This window comes from Coregonus lavaretus (genome assembly GCF_964263955.1).
Source record: "Coregonus lavaretus genome assembly, chromosome: 30".
Classification (NCBI taxonomy): Eukaryota; Metazoa; Chordata; class Actinopteri; order Salmoniformes; family Salmonidae; genus Coregonus; species Coregonus lavaretus.
Window position 1 is genome coordinate 1,747,917 of NC_140017.1, and position 22,898 is coordinate 1,770,814.

Below are 22,898 nucleotides of genomic sequence, written 5' to 3' on the forward strand. Positions count from 1 at the left end.
AGCGGTCAAATTATGTGTGCAAAAAAGCAAGCACCAACAAGCACGGATTGTATTAACAGATGTTTTAGGTAGAGTAAGCTATAGGCCTAAAATGAAATATATAATTCAATTTTAATCATGAAGTGTATTCATGATTGCATGGCATGATGATCTCTGCTCGGCTTCAAATGCCCTGATTTAATAAATGGAGTAGATGTGCTCAAAGATGGTTTGAACGAGCATTAACGGCAAGCACTGTAACACACAGTACCGTATCCACTGTATACCGCACGCTATATCGCAGTATGATGAAACTTTTAATTGAGGAACCACTAGTTCATTGTATTATTAACAAATGACAATAAAGTAATGTAAAAAGTAAAGTGAATATTGTATTTTGAAAAGCAGATACTTAGATTTGAAAATGTATCCAAATTGAAAGAGTGATTTGGTGCCGTGAACAAGTGACTGTGAATTTGTTTGTTGTACTCAGTCAATTAAAAATGTGCTTCGAGTTTTGAAACAAGCCATTTTGATTATCTGTTTAGATTTTTGTGCGTAAGAGTTGTGAAAATGTACCACATACTGTGAAAATTGCACCAAAGTAAATACATTTAAATATCACTTAATCAAACTGTTCAAAACGAATAACTACTGAACCACAATTGTATATTGCCTAGTTGACGTATATAATTTGTTATACAACTGGTGGGTCTTATCCTGAATGCTGATGGGTTAAAACCGCATTCCAGCCGGTGTCTATTCCACAAATTACCACCGGCTACATCTATGACATTAAAATGCCTATTTATTCTGTTCCATCTGACAGTGACTGCGCAATTCACTACCTCACCAGCCCAGCCAGGCACTTTTATAAACTTGATCTCCACTATAAAAAGCATCTAGACATTATCTCACATTTCTTTTAGACTAAAATTTAGTTTTCAACAGCGGCGATTTGTATAAACCTTGCTGTCTGTCTCTACGTCATTTGCAACATTGTTTCAATATTCAAATTCGATCTCCAGCTGTCCCATTGTAATGAACGTGTCGGGACGAGACAGACAGGCAGGCAGTGTTTCTCAGCCAGTCGAAATCATGAATCAGCTGACATCATTTTTATGGATATATACAAAGAAATGTAAATTGAAAAAATATAAAACATGCAGCTAGTTTGCAGTCTTTCCAGCTTCAGTTTGAAGTGATTGTATTAGCTGTGTTGTTGGCTAGCTCCTCTGAACAACAGTGTCCTGACAAGTGAGCACATTTTCTATGCCAGGCGAAATCGCACCTCATTAGCTCATTGTTATGGATGTATCCAAATAAATGTCACTAGAAAACAGCTTAAACAAATGCGGCTACTTTGCTGTTATTCTGGCTGCACTTTTTGACGTGTACGTTAGCCGTAGTTGGCTAGCTAGCAAGCAAGGGATAAGAACGTTGCCAGTCAGTATGGCAATGGAACATTTAGAACGAACGACTGGGTCGCGTCCATAGATACAGAACAAAAATACTTTAACGACTGGGTCGTGTCTCTAGCAACCAAACCGATAGAACGAACGACCAGCCGGCTTGGGTAGCAACCCTAGATTTGTGTCGGGACTATATCTTGTGGAAGGATGAAATAGTATGAATAAATTCATCAAAATAACGTTTTTAGTGAAAATATGTCAATTATTATTTGAATATGTTGGTGACCCGTTGTATAAAACTGATAATTCCCTCGAAGCCGGTGTTTGGAGGATATATTGGTTAGGTGGGAAAAATCCCCCTCGACTTCGTCTCGGGCCAAACAACACCCATGCCAATATATCCTCCAAACACTGGCTTCTCGGGCATTATCACTTAAATAACTGCTGGACACTATAAAATTCTATATTCTTACATCATAAATGTGTCAATTGACATGCATTTATTTTGGAAGGTAAAACCAAATCATATATGGATGAGGTTGTAAATAGTACATCATCATCCTCCATCAGCCAGTGTGTTTCAATAGGACAAAGTGGAAAGAGTCACTATCTGCTACCATTTGGAATTATATTGTAGTGTACAATGCACTGCTGAAATACCTGGGTTGTATATAACAATATATTCCACTCATTATCTCAGTTGAGAAGTCACATAGAAAATGTGATTTTATACCTTGTTACATGGGGCAGAAATGGCTATACAATACCCCTATTTATGATGATTTGTCCTACGTACAGTGGGAAGAACAAGTATTTGATACACTGCCCATTTTGCAGGTTTTCCTACTTACAAAGCATGTAGAGGTCTGTCATTTTTATCATAGGTACACTTCAACTGTGAGAGACGGAATCTAAAACAAAAATCCAGAAAATCACATTGTATGATTTTTAAGTAATTAATTTGCATTTTATTGCATGACATAAGTATTTGATCACCTACCAACCAGTAAGAATTCCGGCTCTCACAGACCTTTTAGTTTTTCTTTAAGAAGCCCTCCTGTTCTCCACTCATTACCTGTATTAACTGCACCTGTTTGAACTCGTTACCTGTATAAAAGACACCTGTCCACACACTCAATCAAACAGACTCCAACCTCTCCACAATGGCCAAGACCAGAGAGCTGTGTAAGGACATCAGGGATAAAATTGTAGACCTGCACAAGGCTGGGATGGGCTACAGGACAATAGGCAAGCAGCTTGGTGAGAAGGCAACAACTGTTGGCGCAATTATTAGAAAATGGAAGAAGTTCAAGATGACGGTCAATCACCCTCGGTCTGGGGCTCCATGCAAGATCTCACCTCGTGGGGCATCAATGATCATGAGTAAGGTGAGGGATCAGCCCAGAACTACACGGCAGGACCTGGACCTGAAGAGAGCTGGGACCACAGTCTCAAAGAAAACCATTAGTAACACACTACGCCGTCATGGATTAAAATCCTGCAGCGCACGCAAGGTTCCCCTGCTCAAGCCAGCGCATGTCCAGGCCCGTCTGAAGTTTGCCAATGAACATCTGGATGATTCAGAGGAGGAATGGGAGAAGGTCATGTGGTCTGATGAGACAAAAATAGAGCTTTTTGGTCTAAACTCCATTCGCCGTGTTTGGAGGAAGAAGAATAATAATAAATAATAATATGCCATTTAGCAGACGCTTTTATCCAAAGCGACTTACAGTCATGCGTGCATACATTTTTTGTGTATGGGTGGTCCCGGGGATCGAACCCACTACCCTGGCGTTACAAGCGCCATGCTCTACCAATTGAGCTACAGAGGATGAGTACAACTCCAAGAACACCATCCCAACCATGAAGCATGGAGGTGGAAACATCATTCTTTGGGGATGCTTATCTGCAAAGGGGACAGGACACTGCACCGTATTGAGGAGAGGATGGTTGGGGCCATGTATCACGAGATCTTGGCCAACAACCTCCTTCCCTCAGTAAAAGCATTGAAATTGGGTCGTGGCTGGGTCTTCCAGCATGACATCGACCCGAAACACACAGCCAGGGCAACTAAGGAGTGGCTCCATAAGAAGCATCTCAAGGTCCTGGAGTGGCCTAGCCAGTCTCCAGACCTGAACCCAATAGAAAATCTTTGGAGGGAGCTGAAAGTCCGTATTGCCCAGCGACAGCCCCGAAACCTGAAGGATCTGGAGAAGGTCTGTATGGAGGAGTGGGCCAAAATCCCTGCTGCAGTGTGTGCAAACCTGGTCAAGACCTACAGGAAACGTATGATGTCTCCCGAGTGGCGCAGTGGTCTAAGGCACTGCATCGCAGTGCTAGCTGTGCCACTAGAGATCCTGGTTCGAATCCAGGCTCTGTCGTAGCCGGCCGCGACCGGGAGACCCATGGGGCGGCGCGCACAATTGGCCCAGCGTCGTCCAGGGTAGGGGAGGGAATGGCCTGCAGGGATGTAGCTCAGTTGGTAGAGCATGGCGTTTGCAACGCCAGGGTTGTGGGTTCGATAAAATAATGTATGCACTAACTGTAAGTCGCTCTGGATAAGAGCGTCTGCTAAATGACTAAAATGTAAATGTAAATGTAATCTCTGTAATTGGAAACAAAGGTTTCTGTACCAAATATTAAGTTCTGCTTTTCTGATGTATCAAATACTTATATCATGCAATAAAATGCAAATTAATTACCTAAAAATCATACAATGTGATTTTCTGGATTTTTGTTTTAAATTCTGTCTCTCACAGTTGAAGTGTCCCTATGATAAAAATTACAGACCTCTACATGCTTTGTAAGTAGGAAAACCTGCAAAACCGGCAGTGTATCAAATACTTGTTCTCCCCACTGTATGTTCTGTATACAGTATGAATAATGAAACTGTAAGACTGACATATTTCTCCACATGCTCTCAACATTGCCATTGGAAACAAATCATAAAAAATGTGGTTTGCAAAAAAAGAATGTAAAGAAAAATTAAGTTATAGCCAAATACTGTATTTAAAAGTATATTTACCATCTACTGTTTCTTCTATTCAAGCACTTCAAAAAGCACAGTTTTGAAAATTGTACCTTGCATTTTTTGCTATTTAATTAAATGTTTGTTAAAATTACTAAACGGTGAGCCTATAATTATTTGACGTATTGGTGACTAAACAAAATGTTGTCATGGTATTTCATGGAAAACATCAATTTTGCATGAATGACTCAGGGGTGAAAGATGTGTTCAACTCCGATGAATGCAAAATCAAGGTTCTGAACATAATACAGGGGACATTACAAGTGTTATCAGTTTAGAGTTTTGAAAATATACCACTTACATCTGTAAAATGCACCAAAGTGATTGAAAACATTTGTCAATATTGTCATTTAAGGGAAATCACGTAATAACATTTAGGTTACCTTTCCCTGTAAGCAGTCTATGTACAAGGTATGACAGCCATCCAGGGTATTCATTGCCTTGCATTGGATTTGGGCTACAAATGCAAAAAAGTTAGCATTTGGAAACAGTGGCCAGGTAAACAAAAGCAAATCATGGATTGCTGTCATACCTTGTGCATAGACTGCTTACAGGGTAAGGAAACCAATTTGTAATTTGGGTGAACTATCCCTTTTGAGGGTTGTAAATGCAAGCATATACAGTGTGCAGGCCTTTGTGTTATTTTAATGGACAGTGCATTCGGAAAGTATTCAGACACCTAAAATTGATTTTCCTCTTCAATCTACACACAATACCCCATAATGACAAAGCAAAAAACGTTTTTTAGACATTTTTGCAAAAGTATTATAAATAAAAAACTGAAATACCTTATTTACATAAGTATTCAGACCCTTTGCTATGAGACTCGAAATTGAGCTTAGGTGCATCCTGTTTCCATTGATCATCCTTGAGATGTTTCTACAACTTGATTGGAGTCCACCTGTGATAAATTCAATTGATTGGACATGATTTGGAAAGGCACACACCTGTCTATATAAGGTCCCACAGTTGACAGTGCATGTCAGAGCAAAAACCAAGCCATGAGGTCGAAGGAATTGTCCGTAGAGCTCCGAGACAGGATTGTGTTGAGGCACATATCTGGGGAAGGGTTCCAAAACATTTCTGCAGCATTGAAGGTCCCCAAGAACACAGTGACCTCCATCATTCTTAAATGGAAGAAGTTTGGAACCACCAAGACTCTTCCTAGAGCTGGCCGCCCGGCCAAACTGAGCAATCGGGGGAGAAGGGCCTTTGTCAGGGAGGTGACCAAGAACCCGAGTTCCTCTGTGGAGATGGGAGAACCTTCCAGAAGAACAACCATCTCTGCAGCACTCCACCAATCAGGCCTTTATGGTATAGTGGCCAGATGGAAGCCACTCCTCAGTAAAAGACACATGACAGCCCGCTTGGAGGGGTCTGAATACTTTCCGAATGCACTGTATACTTTATTAGCCCAGCACTTATGTTTTTAATCGTGTGCGTATCACCATGAATATGGACATGGATAGCAAATGACCAGTCTCTTTCGTGGTTTCATAGCATTTCTGGTTGAATGTTTCTCCCCATCTGCTCTCCTATTGCAGTGTCGTACAGTGAAGATCACCATCCTCGGGGATGAGGGGGTGCCGGTGCAGGTGGACGGAGAGGCCTGGGTCCAGCCCCCGGGGTACATCAAGATTATCCACAAGAACCGCACCCAGACTCTCACCAGAGACCGAGTGAGTACACATCTATGGGGTCCCACAAATGCTTTATTTCTAGGGCCTCGAGTTTTGCCTGAGCAAGTGACCTGACCAAGTAGGATCCAGTTTTTCCAGGTCCGGTCGTGGTCCGGAAATACTCGGCATCCTAACATTGGCCTTCAACCTAACAAATTGTGACTCATTCCGTGAATACGCTATATATTAAATTTCAGTGCAAATTAAGGGAAAAGGCACAGCTTCTCCACAGTTCTGCAGTTGTAATTGACATTTGGATTTATTATGGATTCCCATTAGCTGCTGCTAAATTAAGGCAGTTATACAATTTTTAAAACATTACAATATATTCACAACAGATTTCACAACACACTAAGTGTCTGCCCTCAGGCCACTACTCTACTAGCACATATCTACAACGCAAAATCCATGTGTGTGTATAGTGCGTATGTTATCATGTGTATGCATGTGTCTGTGCCTGTGTTTGTGTCTCTTCACAGTCCCTGCTGTTCCATAAGGTGTATTTTTATCTATTTTTAAATCTAATTTTACTGCTTGTATGAGTTACCTGATGTGGAAGACATCAAAACTATGAAATAACACATATGGAATCATGTAGAACAAAGAAAAAGTGTTAAACAAATCCAAATATATTTTAGATTCTTCAAATAGCCACCCTTTGCCTTGATGACAGCTTTGCACACTCTTGGCATTCTCTCAACCAGCTTCATGAGGTAGTCACCTGGAATGCATTTCAATTAACAGGTCTGCCTTCTTAAAAGTTACCTTGTGGAATTTCTTTCCTTCTTAATGCGTTTGAGCCAATCAGTTGTTGTGACAAGGTAGGGGGGGTATACAGAAGATAGCCCTATTTGTTAAAAGACCAAGTCCATATTATGGAAAGAACAGCTCAAATAAGCAAAGAGAAACGACAGTCCATGATTACTTTAAGACATGAAGGTCAGTCAATACGGAAAATGTCAAGAACTTTGAAAGTTTCTTCAAGTGCAGTCGCAAAAACCATCAAGCGCTTTGATGAAACTGGCTCTCATGAGGACCGCCACAGGAATGGAGGACCCAGAGTTACCTCTGCTGCAGAGGATAAGTTCATTAGAGTTACCAGCCTCAGAAATTGCAGCCCAAATAAATGCTTCACAGAGTTCAAGTCACAGACACATCTCAACATCAACTGTTCAGAGGGGACTGTGTTAATCAGGCCTTCATGGTCAAATTGCTGCAAAGAAACCACTAGTAAAGGACACCAAAAAGAAGATTAGACCTGCTTGGGCCAAGAAAACACGAGCAATGGACATAAGACCTGTGGAAATCTGTCCTTTGGTCTGGAGTCCAAATCTCCAATTTGGACTCCAGACCTAAAGAATGGGCTTTAGGTGAGGCAGGTGAACCTGTAGCTATATTACTTCAACAGTATTTAACATGAGATCATGTCTAAGCTTTACAGGAATGTGGTTCTTAATATAGTATGCAATACCGCCCCTATTGGCATTTCTGTCTTTTCTGTAGATGTTATAACCATGTATTGCTACCACTGTATCATCAAAGATATTATCTAAATGAGTTTCAGAAATAGTCAGAATATGAATGTAATATGTTACTAGCAAGTTATTGACTTCATGAACCTTGTTTCTTAGGCTACATACGTTAACATTTTCAGCACTTTTCTGGGATGCTTGATTGTTTTCATTGCTTTACTGGGAAGCTTAGCAGAAGTAGACATGCTCATGCTTAGGGCTGTGGCGGTCATGAAATTTTGTCAGCCGGTGATTGTCAAGCAAATCACGGTAATTGACCATTCATTAATATAAACACATTTAGCATCTCCTGGCTTCCACACATAGCCTACAAGCTACTGATGCAGACCTTTGGAACATCTACATTTAAAAAAGTATAATAAATCCATGTAATATAGCCTACACCATCACAATAAATCCATGATTTATTTTAGACCGTTGTAAAGAAACATGATATGAAGAAAATGTTGTCTATTTCAGAAGAACATAATAGCATACTCTGAGTTGTCCTCATGTTAGGGCCTGATCTGGCAATGCCATATGGCTGTGGGCTACACTAGTTCATTTAGCAGACAAGATTTGCTTAGAATTCCGTGGCATTATTTTATATTAATTTATAGTATGAAGAATACAATTGAACATAGCTGAATAAAATAGAAAATGCATTTTCTCCAAACGATTTGAGGGAGTGCGCACATGCGGCTATTCGGTGTTGAGCAGTTAACAAAGAAACAGGCTATGTGCTTAATTTAGTTATTTATGTAACTTTAGTTGTGATACAAATGTTGGGCTATGTGTTTAGATTTTTAGGCTGCATGATGATGTGAAAAAAGTTGCTTGAAAGGCATGAGCTCTGCTTAGTTTTTTGCGCAGGCTGTACACACTTCATCAGTCTCTCATTCACAATTTGACAAGCACTTGATAATGCCTCGAATTTCCCGTAATGACCCCTAAAAAAAATCCATGCCTTTTGTGGCCAGTGGCCGTTGTGCCCTTGGGCTGAAAATAATAATAATAATTCCCTTCTCCTGGCTGCGTGCCGAAGCACCTCTCACTCACATGGCTCTCCGTCATATAATCGGTCTTTCTCACAAGCTACAAGTGAAGACGGACACATCGGGGACGCAACTACACGTGTCCTTATCCAATTCCGAGGTGCATATTGAAGATATTGGAAGAACTTTCCACATTTACTTTTCATCAGCCAACAAGATGAGTAGGCCTAATGAACAGCAAAAGCACTAGCCTATGTCAATCTACTATCCCCCATAGTATAAAAGTTGACCTATTTAGCGGAAACAAATACATCTCATCTATGCACTTAAATAGCGAATGGAGGACGCTTTTCCCGTGGTTCATTTTCATCCCAGACAGGTAGGCTATAGTCCTGTTGTAAAGCGAAGCAATGTGCTTAATATTAGGAAAGTAGAGAAATAAATATAGTAGGCCTAGCCTATAGAAAGCTGATGGGATCCTCCTCTTTTTAATAGAGGCCATCACTCTGTTTTCTTGCGCAATTGCATAGCCTATAGAAATGTTGCGCAACATGAGCTCATGGGCTCTCATGTAGTGTTTCATTAAATGTTCGATTACATTTGCTTTGATGTCATAGTGATTAGAGGGACAATAGAGTGCTGAGTACCAGGCAGGTAGCAAGTTTGGTAGGCTACTAATGACCATCGGTAGCATCAGAGCTTGGAGAAACCTTATTACCGTGACTACACGGTCATGTGGAATTTGACTGCCATCATGACTCGTGACTGCCGGTGTGGCGGTAATACGGTCACCGTAACAGCTCTGCTCATGCTATTTATGTTAGTGCAGGGTGAGCTGCACACAGTGGACTTCCTACTAGAGCACGCCTCAATGCTAACAGTATAAATCTGGTTCATAGGCACATGATTACGGCATACAATAGCTGTATGAGCAGCAGAAGCATTCATGGTAGTTAGAGGGACATAAATTAGGTTACTTACATTGTGTCTTCCAACACCCCTGGTATAATGTACATTTGCTGAAGCATTATGACAACTCAGCATCACAATTGTAGGGATTAACTGAGCAGGATTGGGTCATTGATAGTCATTGTCATTGTCTCAACGCAGCCTTAAAATGCTGTGAAAGGATCCAGGAACCCAAATGATTTGGGTGGATCCCATCCTCCTTATAAAACGAGCTTTGTTTCCAGAAGGTATCAAAATTGTCAATAAATATTACACCCACAGAGCTGCAATAGTCTCGTAGCCAGTTATGGAGGTCTAAAAGTCTGCTGAAACGTTCAATGCCACGGTTTAGGGAGGGCAGAGGGCCAGATATTATGGGGAGTTTGTTGGTGTCAAGCAGTGACCCAATCAGTTCTTTAAAATCCATCTTTAGCTGTTCTGAGCTGCCCTTCATAATGTCATTGAATCCCACATTAACTATGATAGACTCAATTTCCTGATGCAGGTTTAAAATGTTTGGGAGCAGCTTATTGATTTCCTGTACTCGTGCTCCTGGATAGCACAACGTTTTTGCTCCAGGTACTGAGACATTTCTCACCATTGAACTGCCCAATACAACGGCCGGAGAAGGGAATGGAGAAATCCGCCCATTCCTACCCCTCACACAATTCGTTGAACCTTTCACGGTTCAATGATTTGACATGATTTGTATCTGTCTTGTGTGAATGTTGCCGTTATATTGCGGTCATATGTTTAATTGACATATCTCATCTGACTTGCCACAACTATAGTTCCCTCTGGGAATAATACAGCTATTATATTCTATCCTATTCTATTCTATTTATCCTGTTGCCTGCTTGTCCCAGGCCTTTGAGAGCACGCTGAAGTCGTGGGAAGACAAGCAGAGGTGCGAGTTCCCCCGTCCGCTGCCCCAGTATGCATTGCAGCCGGAGATCGTATCCGAGGAAGAAGCCTCCCAGATCAACGTGTTTGGCCAGGCGGCCGGCGCCCTCATCCACAGGTAAGATACAATTAATAATAGCATTAGATTAAAGCAGGGTAGGGTTCAATTCCATTTAGATTGAAAATTGTCGCAGACCATGATATACAGTGCCCTCGTGGGTTATCTAACGGCCAAACTATACCAGACACTCAAATGCTCTGTTTGCTGTTTCTGGCCAAAAACAGCACTTACAGAACGCTTGTGATATGCTTGCAGTGTAGTTTCCCAGTAACATTAGTAGTTCGATGTCGTAACGAACTGTGTGTGTTCCCAGTATCCGAGAGATCGCCCAGTCCCACCACAGTATGGAGCAGGAGCTAGCTCATGCCGTCAACGCAAGCTCAAAGGCCATGGACGTGGTCTACGCCAACTCCAAGAGCACAGGGGTACGTGGGGCTCCTGTTCTACCTTTCTTTTATACCAGTCAACCAACTTCTAGTAATACAGGGGTGCCCAACATACGGCCCACGTGGCAAATGCGGCAGTGCCAATCTTTTTTGGCTCATACGGTGCCTTCAGAAAGTATTAATACTTATTCCACATTTTGTTGTGTTACTGCCTGAATTCATAATAGATTAAATATATTGTTTGCTCACCCATCTACACACCATACTCCATAATGACAAAGTGAAAACATGGTTTTTGAAATTTTGTAAATGTATTGAAAAGGAAATAGAGAAATATGACATTTACATAAGTATTCACACCCCTTAGTGAATATTCACTTTTGGCAGCGATGACAGCTATGAGTCTTTCTGGGTAAGTCTCTAAGAGCTTTCCACACCTGGATTGTGCAACATTTGCCCATTTATTCTTTAAAAAATTCTTCAAGCTCTGTGAAATTGGTTGTTGATCATTGCTAGACAACACTTTTCAGGCCTTGCCATAGATTTTCAAGTAGATTTAAGTCAAAACTGTAACTCAGCCACTCAGGAACATTCACTGTCTTCTTCGTAAGCAACTCCAGTGTAGATTTGGCCTTGTGTTTTAGGTTATTGTCCTGCTGAAAGGTGAATTCACCTCCCAGTGTCTGGTGGAAAGCAGACCTAAACCAGGTTTTACTCTAGGATTTTGCCTGTGCTTGGCTTCATTCCGTTTCTTTTTTATACTGAAAAACTCCCTAGTCCTTAATGATTACAAGCATACCCATAACATGATGCAGCCAACACTGTGCTTGAAAATAGAAACTGGTACTCAGTAATGTGTTGTATTGGATTTGCCCGAAACGTAACACTTTGTATTCAGGACAAAAAGTTCATTGCTTTGCCACATTTTTTTCTGGCCTTTTTTTTCGTTGAGTTCTCGAATTCAATATAATTTATTGCGGCAGAACATAGGAAAAAGAGTTGTGTTCTGTTCATAAATATGGATTCCCCCTGTGAAGAAACAGTATATTATAATACCATAAGCCACAAACTTACGGCAGTAAAACCTATCCTCCCAACCACCTCGAGTCTCCTGCTTTCACTCAATTCCCTGGTTTAATAAGAGCAATGGGAGTCAGTTGCAGCCAAATATATTGGCACCCTTGCGCTTTTCTTAAATAATTCCCTATTTCTTCAAAAAAATTACTTTATTGGATTTTCAACATTGCAGAATTGATTTTATTTTTGTAAACTTAAGTTTACGATTTTAATTTAGAAAAGAAAGACAAATTGCATGGACAAAATTATTGGCACCTCGTAAGCTAGTACTTGGTTGCACAGCCTTTGGCCAAGATAACTGCAGACAAACGCTTATTGTAGTCATCAATTAGCTTTCTGCACCTTTCTACCTTAAGGTTGGCCCACTTTTCAGCAGCAAACTGCTCTAATTCTTCAATATTTGAGTGGTGCCCTCCACCAAGTGCTGTTTTCAGATCTCGCCATAGGTTTTGGATGTTCCAGATATGGACTCTTCGCTGGCCACTACAGAACAGTTCACCATCTCTTCTTAACCCTTCCTGGGTGCTCTTTTTTAATGTGTGTTTGGGGTCGTTGTTCTGCTGGAAGACCCACAACCTTCAATGGAGACACTGGGTTGAACATTGGACTAAAAAACACCTGATAATCTGCTGATTTCATGATCCCTTATGCACGTTCAAGGGCCACCCGGGGCCAGAGGCAGGAAGGTAACCCCAAAGCATACCCATATTTGATTGTAGAAAGGGTTTTATTTTTATTGAATGCTTCATTTGGTCATCAGTAAACACCGCGCTGATCTGTATTCCCAAAGAGCTCTAATCTTTTTTCATTGTTCCACAGAACATTCCCCCCAGGGTTTAGGCTTGTGTAGGTGGGTTTTTGAGAAGTTCAATCAGGCTTTCTTGTGTCTCCTTCAGCATTGGGGTCTTCCTATGTTTACCAACGGCCAAATGAAGCTTTCAAAGAAAAGAACACCCTCCCTACAATCTATTATTAGGGAGGTTCAATAATGCTGTGGGATTGCTTTGCTGCCTCTGGGGGCCTTGAATGTGTGCAAGGTATCATGAAATCAGCATATTATCAAGGTGTTTTGGAGTGCAATGTTCAACCCAGTGTCCAAAAACTGTCTCTGTTAAAGGTTGTGGGTCTTCCAGTTGGACAACAACCCAAAACACATTAAAAAAAAGCACCCTGGAATGGTTCAAGAAGAAACACTGAACTGTTCTGGAGTTGCCAGTGATGAGTCCAGATCTGAATTGCGAGAGCTGAAAACAGCAGTTGGTGGAGGGCACCCCTGCTGAAAAGTGGGCCAAATTGCCAGTAGAAGCAAGCTCATTGATGGCTACAAGAAGCATTTGTAGGCAGTTACACTACATGGACAAAAGTATGTGGACACCTGCTCGTCGAACACCTCATTCCAAAATATCATTTCAGCCACAAGAGCATTAGTGAGGTCGGCACTGATGTTGGGCGATCAGGCCTGGCTCGCAGTCAGGGTTCCAATTCATCCCAAAGGTGTTTGATGGGGTTGAGGACAGGGCTCTGTGTAGGCTAGTCAAGTTCTTCCACACCAATCTCGACAAACCATTTCTGTATGGACCTCGCTTTGTGCACGGGGACATTGTTATACTGAAACAGGAAAGTGCCTTCCCAAACTATTGCCACAAAGTTGGAAGCACAGAATCATCTAGAATGTCATTGTATGCTGTAGCGTTAAGATTTCCCTTCACTGGAACTAAGGGGCCTAGACCGAACCATGAAAAACAGCCCCAGACCATTATTCCTCCTCCACCAAACTTTACAGTTGGCACTATGCATTCGGGCAGGTAGTGTTCTCTTGGCATCCGCCAAACCCAGATTCATCCATTCGGACTACCAGATGGTGGAGCGGGATTCATCACTCCAGAAAACGCATTTCCACTGCTGCACAGTCCAATTGCGGCAAGCTTTACACCACTCCAGCCAACGCTTGGCATTGCGCATGGTGATCTTAGGCTTGTGTGCGGCTGCTCGGCCGTGGAAACCCATTTCATGAAGCTCCCGAAGAGCAGTTCTTGTGCTGACGTTGCTTCCAGAGGCAGTTTGGAACTCAGTAGTGAGTGTTGCAACCGAGGACAGACGATATTTACGCGCTACGCACTTCAGAACTCAGTGGTCCCGTTCTGTGAGCTTGTGTGGCCTACCACTTCACGGCTGCGCCGTTGTTGCTCCTAGACGTTTCCACTTCACAACAATAGCACTTACAGTTGACCTGGGAAGCTCTTGCAGGGCAGAAATTTGATTGGTTGCATCCTATGACGGTGCCACATTGAAAGTCACTGAGTTCTTCAGTAAGGCCATTCTACTGCCAATGTTTGTCTATGGAGATTGGATGGTGGTGTGCTCAATTTTATACACCTGTCAGCAACGGGTGTGTCTGAAATAGCCAAATCCACTAATTTGAAGGGGTGTCCACATACTTTTGCATATATAGTGTATCTTAGTCAAAAGCTGTGCAACCAAGTACTAGCTCCGGGGTGCCAATAATTTTGTCCATGCCGTTTGTCATTAATTTATCAATTCAAATTGTAAACTTAAGTTTACAATAATACAATTGGTTCTATAATGTTGAAAATCCAATAAGGTGTGGAGACCAAAAGTTGTTCAATTTCAACTTATTTTAGAAGAAATAGGGAATTATTTCAGAAAAGTGCAAGGTTGCCAATATATTTGGCCGCAACTGTATGAAAGGGAAAGTGGTATACCTAGTCAGTTGTACAACTGAATGCATTCAACTGAAATGTGTCTTATGTGTTTAACCCAACCCCTCTGAATCAGAGAGGTTAGAGCTAGGTGAGTTGTAGGTTACAGAGGATACAGTAAAGTGAAGGGGAAATCTAGATTTTTTGAATTATTTAATGATATATATTGATATATATTTGGCTAAGGTGTATGTAAACTTCCGACTTCAACTGTATCCACTCTAGCAGAGCCCTTATGGCAAAGTGACGGATATGACCTTGCATTCTTCCCCCAATGTCATCAATGTTCCTAAGCCTATAAGAGGCTGCTCTCTAGTGGTCAAATAGAGGCACTAACACCACAACATTAGGATTTGCAGTTGGATGTTCATTTTGTAAGTAATCAAAACATTTGAAATGCAATGAAAATATATTTGTTTTATGTAGGCCTACCACTTTTTTTAAGAAAATATGTTTTTATGGCGTAAAACGCCCTGGAGGGGGGTGCCCTGCAGGAAAACACCAGAGGTGTGGCGCAAAGTCCCTCAGATCTGGAACAAAGTCAAAACATGACATTGGGTAGTAGGGTTAATGTTAGTGTCAGTATACTATCTAACTGTCAGTATACTATCATCTGTCTTTCTCAGTCTTCCATCTCTGTTAATCACCCTTCTCTCTCTCTCTCTCTCTCTCTCTCTCTCTCTCTCCCACTCCTTACTGAGGGCCCTTTTATCTTCCTCACATCTTTTTGTCCTTAATCATGGCCTCTCTCCTCCTTATTTAGAGTCTTCTAAATCTCCTCAAGCCTCTGCCTCTGATGGTCGATGGCGTCGCTGCAACATTCTCTCCTGGCCCTCCCACCTCATCGTCAACTTCTCCTTCTCCATATCTATCTTTTCTCTTTGTTGGTGTTTGTTTCTTCATCAACTCCTCTTTCTCAATATTCTGTCTGTTTCTCTCAAGCTCCTACCGCACTCTCTCTATTTCCACATTCCTCTGCACCTCGTCTTATTTCTATTTCACCACCTCAACCAGGATCATTGCCGTTTCCTTCTCCTTGAAGGCTGCTCATATCTCCTCCATCCATTCTGCCTTGAGGGCCACCTGCTGTTCCTTTCTCCTAAGAATGTTCTTCTCTGACCCCAGCTGCTTCCATTTCTCTCCTCCCAACCACCTCCTCCCTCTTGTCCATCTCTATTCCTAATTACTTTCATGGCCCCAGTCGCATTTACAACCAAATTATTTTCCTGTGCAAATTCCATTGAAGATTCTGGGGTGGTTGCAGCCCTAAAAGATTACAGTTCATTAATTGATATGAATCACACCTAAGTATTTATCACCTGAAAGTGTGGGGTGCTGATAGTACAGTTCTACTGTAGAAGACTTCAGAAACCTGCCACTCATCTTATTCTGTGTTGGCTGCCTTTTTGATCTTTTTTTCACATGTAATAATAATAAATAAAGAATCCCAAAAATATATGAACAGATACAAAACAAAATGTTGGTATTTTGTTGAGTGATCTTCTGAATCGTGCTCAAACTGCTATCCAAAATTAAATGGAATGAGAAGTTAATGTATTTGGAATGTTTACATAGAACTGGTAGTTGTTATGGCCTCATTATTCTATGAATCATTATACAATGGGTGGGTCTAATCCTGAATGCTGATTGGTTAAAACCGCATTCCAGCCGGTGTCTATTCCACAAGTTTCCACCGGCTAAATCTATGACGTTAAAATGCCTATTTACTCTGTTCCATCTGACTGCAAAATCCACTGTCTCATCAGCCCAGCCAGGCACTTTATGAACTTGATCTCCACTATAAAAAGCATTATCTTACATTTCTTTTAGACTAACATTTCGTTTTCAACAGCGGAGATTTGTATAAACCTTGTCTGTCTCTCCGACATTTGCGACATTGTGTCAATATTCAAATTTGATCTCCAGCTGTCCCATAGTAATGAACGTGTCGCGTGTTGGGACGAGACAGACAGGCAGGCAGCGTTTCTCAGCCAGTCGAAATCATGAATCAGCTGGCATCATTTTAATGGATATATACAAAGAAATGTCAATAGAAAAAAGGTAAAACAAGCACCTAGTTTGCAGTCTTTCCAGCTTCAGTTTGAAGTGATTGTATTAGCTGTGTTGTTGGCTAGCTCCTCTGAACAACAGTGTCCTGATGAGCGAGCACATTTTCAGGCCAAATCGCGCCTCATTAGCTCATTGTTATGGATGTACAGTACCAGTCAAAAGGTTGGACACACCTACTCATTCAAGAGTTAAAAAAAATTTTACATTGTAGAATAATAGTGAAGACTTCAAAACTATGAAATAACATATATGGAATCATGTAGTAACCAAAAAAGTGTTAAACAAATCAAAATATATTTTATATTTGAGATTCTTCAAATAGCCACCCTTTGCTTTGATGACAGCTTTGCACACTCTTGGCATTCTCTCAACCAGTGCTTTTCCAACAGTCTTGAAGGAGTTCCCACATATGCTGAGCACTTGTTGGCTGCTTTTCCTTCACTCTGCTGCCCGACTCATCCCAAACCATCTCAATTGGGTTGAGGTCGGGGGATTGTGGAGGCCAGGTCATCTGATGCAGTACTCCATCACTCTCCTTCTTGGTAAAATAGCCCTTACACAGCCTGGAGGTGTGTTGGGTCATTGTCCTGTTGAAAAACAAATGATAGTCCTACTAAGCCCAAACCAGATGGGATTGCGTATCGCTGCAGAATGCTGTTAAGTGTGCCTTGAATTCTAAATAAATCACAGACAGTGTCACCAGCAAAGCACCCCCACACCATAACACCTCCTCCTCCATGCTTTACGATGGGAACTACACATGCGGAGATCCTCCGTTCACCCACACCGCATCTCACAAAGACACAGCGGTTGGAACCAAAAATCTCAATTTTGGACTCCAGACCAAAGGACACATTTCCACTGGTCTAATGTCCATTGCTTGTGTTTCTTGGCCCAAGCAGGTCTCTTCTTCTTATTGGTGTCCTTTAATAGTGGTTTCTTTGCAGCAATTCGACCATGAAGGCCTGATTCACACAGTCCCCTCTGAACAGTTGATGTTGAGATGTGTCTGTGACTTGAACTCTGTGAAGCATTTATTTGGGCTGCAATTTCTGAAGCTTGTAACTCTAATGAACTTATCCTCTGCAGCAGAGGTAACTCTGGGTCTTCCATTCCTGTGGCGGTCCTCATGAGAGCCAGTTTCATCATAGCGCTTGATGGTTTTTGCGACTGCACTTGAGGAAACGTTCAAAGTTACCCCATAATGACAAAGCAAAAACATGTTTTTATAAATTTTTGCAAATATCACATTTACATAAGTATTCAGACATTTTACTCAGTACTTTGTTGAAGCACCTTTTGCAGCGATTACAGCCTCAAGTCTTCTTCGGTATGACGCTACAAGCATGGCACACCTGTATTTGGGGAGTTTCTCCCATTCTTCTCTGCAGATCCTCTCAAGCTCTGTCAGGTTGGATGGGGAGCGTCGCGGCACAGCTATTTTCAGGTCTCTCCAGAGATGTTCGATCGGGTTTGGGCTCTGGCTGGGCCACTCAAGGACATTCAGAGACTTGTCCCGAAGCCACACCTGTGTTGCCTTGGCTGTGTGCTTAGGGTCGTTGTCTTGTTGGAAGGTGAACCTTCGCCCCAGTCTGAGCACCTGAGCATTCTGGAGCAGGTTTTCATCAAGGATCTCTCTGTACTTTGCTCCGTTCATCTTTCCCTCGATCCTGACTAGTCTCCCAGTCCCTGCCGTTGAAAAATATCCCCATGCACCACCATGCTTCACCGTAGGGATGGTGCCAGGTTTCCTCCAGATGTGACGCTTGTAATTCAGGCCAAAGAGTTCAATCTTGGTTTCGTCAGACCAAAGAATCTTGTTTCTCATGGTCAGAGTCCTTCAGGTGCATTTTAGCAAATTCCAAGTGGGCCGTCATGTGCCTTTTACTGAGGAATGGCTTCCGTCTGGCCACTCTACCACAAAGGCCTGATTGGTGGAGTGCTGCAGAGATGGTTGTCCTTCTGGAAGGTTCTCCCACCTCCACAGAGGAACTCTGGAGCTTTGTCAGAGTGACCATCTGGTTCTTTGTCACCTCCCTGACCAAGGCCCTTCTCCCCCGATTGCTCAGTTTGGCTGGGTGGCCAGCTCTAGGAAGAGTCTTGGTGGTTCCAAACTTCTTCAATTTAAGAATGATGGAGGCCACTGTGTTCTTGAGGACCTTCAATGCTGCAGAAATTTTTTAGTAACCTTCCCCAGATTTGTGCCTCGACACGATCCTGTCTCGGACCTCTATGGACAATTCCTTTGACCTCATGGCTTGGTTTTTGCTATGACATGCACTGTCAACTGTGGGACTTTATATAGACAGGTGTGTGCCTTTCCAAATCAAGTCCAATCAATTGAATTTACCACAGGTGGACTCCAATCAAGTAGAAACATCTCAAGGATGATCAATGGAAACAGGATGCACCTGAGCTCAATTTTGAGTCTCATAGCAAAGGGTCTGAATACTTATGTAAATAAGGTATTTCTGTTTTTTAATACATTTCAAAACATTTCTAAAAACCTGTTTTTGCATTGTCATTATGGGGTATTGGAGGAAACCTGGCACCATCCCTACAGTGAAGCATGGTGGTGGCAGTATCATGATGTGGGGATGGAGGGGACCAAGAACCCAATGGTCACTCTGACAGAGCTCCAGAGTTCCTCTGTGGAGATGGGAGAACCTTCCAGAAGGACAACCATCTCTGCAGTACTCCACCAATCAGGCCTTTATGGTAGAGTGGCCAGACGGAAGCCACTCCTCAGTAAAAGGCACATGACAGCCCGCTTGGAGCTTGCCAAAAGGCACCTAAAGGACTCTCAGACCATTAAAAACAAGATTATCTGGTCTGATGAAACCAAGATTGAACTCTTTGGCCTGAATGCCAAGCGTCACGTCTGGAGGAAACCTGATACCATTCCTACGGTGAAGCATGGTGGTGGCAGCATCATGCTGTGGGGACATTTTTCAGCGGCAGGGAAAGATGAACGGCGCAAAGTACAGAGCGATCCTTGATGAAAACCTGCTCCAGAGCGCTCAGGACCTCAGACTGGGGCGAAGGTTCACCTTCCAACAGGACAACTACCCTAAGCACACAGCCAAGACAACGCAGGAGTGGCTTCGGGACAAGTCACTGAATGTCCTTGAATGGCCCAGCCAGAGCCCAAACTTGAACCCGATTGAACATCTCTGGATAGACCTGAAAATAGCTGTGTAGCGACGCTCCCCATCCAACCTGACAGAGCTTGAGAGGATCTGCAGAGAAGAATGGGAGAAACTCCCCAAATACAGGTGTGCCAAGCTTGTAGCGTCATACCCAAGAAGACTTGAGGCTGTAATCGCTGCCAAAGGTGCTTCAACAAAGTATTGAGTAAAGGGTCTGAATACTTATGTAAGTGTGATATTTGCAAAAATTTATAAAAACCTATTTTTGCTTTGTCATTATGGGGTATTGTGTGTAGATTGATGGGGGGGGGGACAATTTAATCTATTTTAGAATAAGGCTGTAATGTAACAAAATGTGTAAAAAGTCAAGGGGTCTGAATACTTTCTGAATGCACTGTACACCTTAAATTGTAAAATGACATTATGTTTTGTGCTTTGATGATTTGTGTCTTGGGATTAAGCCGATATGGGCTGGGCAGTAGGCACCAAATGGTGTATGACACTGAAATAAAATCAGTCAATCAAATATCGACACAATCACACACATTCAATGCACATTGTCCCCCTGCTTCTTTGGTTAACTAAATGCATCTGCTCTTTGCAATGTGTTTGTGTTCATCTCTGTTCTACGCAGGGTTTGAACTGCAGAGTTGTGGTTCAGATGGTCAGTAACGTCAAGGCCCTTCACAGTGAGACAGAGCTGCTACTGGCAGGCAAGATGTGTCTGGTAAGTCTCAAAGCTGTTGTCTGCCTGTGTAGGTGCAGCTGCATGTGTGCGTTTGTGTGTGTGTGGCGGTTATGTTTTTGTAACCGAGTATGTCTTCTCAGCAGTTGGACCCTCCTCAGAAGGAGCAGTTGACTGGAGCCCTGGGCACTGTGGCCCAGCAGCTACTCAGACTGCCAGACATACCCTGGCTGGGTCAGCTCATCGAACCTGGGGATGATGAGGTAGATCTAGATGCTACCACACACACTATTCACACCAGCCACTTACCTCAGTGTTTTTCAATCTTAGTCCTAGGGACCCAAAGGGGAGTACATTTTAGTCCCAGTCTAGTAATACCAAACCTGATTTAACCCATTACACTTATTGGAATTGGCCTATATGGATAGGGCTACATTGAAATGTTTCTTACAGAAGTTGAAATATGAAAAGCACCTATAACCATGGTAAAAATTAAAGGGAACAGTTTGGAGATTATGGGAAAATTATTAGACTAAAGATGAGAACACAACAGTTCACCTGACACAAGACTGAATCCAAACATTACACTGTTGATTTTATGTGCATTTGTAGTTGTTTTCTTTGGAACACAGCCCTACATCCCCACCTTTACACAACTACAGTTGTTGTTTCCACAATCCAAAAAGCGGTCCATTATAAATCGCAATCTGGTCAGGTGGGCATAATTTGAAAGCTTGTTCTATTGCCAAAATGACTAGCTAAATTATCAAATACGATTTTACAGTGTTAGGCTTTCACTTGGAGGCCACTTCTTGTTGCGTGTGGTGCTCAAGTTCAGAACAGCTGTCATCAAAACCCATACAGCGATGTGAAGCACAGAGCCTGAGCTCTGATGTCATGTATAGCATGCCACTGTGTTCCAATTTAGGCACTTATCAGTGTCCAAATCTGCAATTTTGTAAAGGGCTAACTAATCAAGGTCTTGATGATTGATTAATTGAATCAGGTCGGTGTGTTAGTGCTAGGCTAGAGTAAAACTGTTCAACTCTGTAGTCCATAGTACTGGACAGTCTATATCACCCAATGTCTAACCTGTCTTTCTGCAGGGACACCTGACGGATTTCTCCAAGCGTAGCCGCAGTGCCAAGTTCCGTCTCGTCCCCAAGTTCAAGAAGGACAAAAACAACAAGAACAAGGAGGCCTGTGCCACTCTCACACTGCCAGGTACTATCTACCTCTCTCTCTCACAGCAATTAATCTGGAACACTCTGGGTTAAATCATGTTTGGACAATGACAATTCATGGTCAACACTCTTTGAAAATCACATTCAATTCTTTCTGAGGTCGCCACAAACTTCCACACGCCACCGATCTCTCTGATCGTTTAACCAATCAGAAAATACCTTTGTTCTGATTGGCTATCATAAGCAGAGCTCCTGGCCCAGTGGCTCCAGGTAGAAGTCTACCCGTTTACGCAGATCTTTAATCAGCTTACCCTGATCTTAACTTTAACCATTCAAAGTTAAAAAACACAAAACTGACCTTAGATCAGCATCTTCTGACAACCTGATCTTACCCTGGCCCAGTGTGTTTATGGTCTGGAGTAGGTCGAAGTTCCCCCTAACCACTGATACAGGGTCATATATTTTCTCATCCCCCTAATGGTTAAAATTAGGTTTGGGGGTAAGGTATTCTGAGCCTTGAGCTATGTTTAAGGGCAACTTTTACCTGGAGCTCTGTGGTCCAGAGAGTGATCTGGAGTAGGTCAGAGTTTCCCCTAACCATTGATACACGGTCAGATTTTCTATCATCCCTGTAATGGTCAACGTTAGAATTGAGGGTAGGTTCATCTGATCCTAGAGCTGCGGTTAAGGGCTATGGCAGGGTTGTGGCGTCTCTCTGTCCGTGGTGTGGTTGGGGGTCTGAAGGGGGTCTTGCTTTCTGCAGTGCACCAGTGGGGCACAGAGGAGGTAGCCGCCTGGCTGGAGCTCATCTGTCTCACCGAGTACAAGGAGATCTTTATTGGGCACGACGTGCGCGGCGCCGAGCTGCTGCACCTGGAGAGGAGGGACCTCAAGGTACTGAACACACACACACACACACACACACACACACACACACACACACACCCACACACCCACACACCCACACAGGCTGTCCCAGATACCTCTCCTTCCTCCCAAAGTGTGCACTTCTTTACTTCCCTTGACTGATTTGAAAGGAAATGAGTGGCATAAGAAACCCCCACTAGCTAATGCCTCCACCAATCCAATGCTTTTAGGTTTGTGGGAAGTA

The 22,898-nt window shown here is 42.5% G+C and overlaps 1 protein-coding gene across 1 annotated transcript in view; it reads left to right on the forward strand.

Annotated features, from left to right (window-relative positions):
- LOC311105995 (diacylglycerol kinase delta-like) overlaps positions 1-22,898 on the forward strand; it is a 91,803-nt gene that overhangs the window by 64,793 nt on the left and 4,112 nt on the right. Inside the window, exons 22-28 of the mRNA XM_084148249.1 lie at positions 5,964-6,098; positions 10,419-10,573; positions 10,830-10,941; positions 20,553-20,645; positions 20,747-20,866; positions 21,710-21,827; positions 22,551-22,681. Coding sequence (XP_084004375.1) covers positions 5,964-6,098; positions 10,419-10,573; positions 10,830-10,941; positions 20,553-20,645; positions 20,747-20,866; positions 21,710-21,827; positions 22,551-22,681 — 864 coding nt within the window. The remainder of the gene's footprint in view (positions 1-5,963; positions 6,099-10,418; positions 10,574-10,829; positions 10,942-20,552; positions 20,646-20,746; positions 20,867-21,709; positions 21,828-22,550; positions 22,682-22,898) is intronic.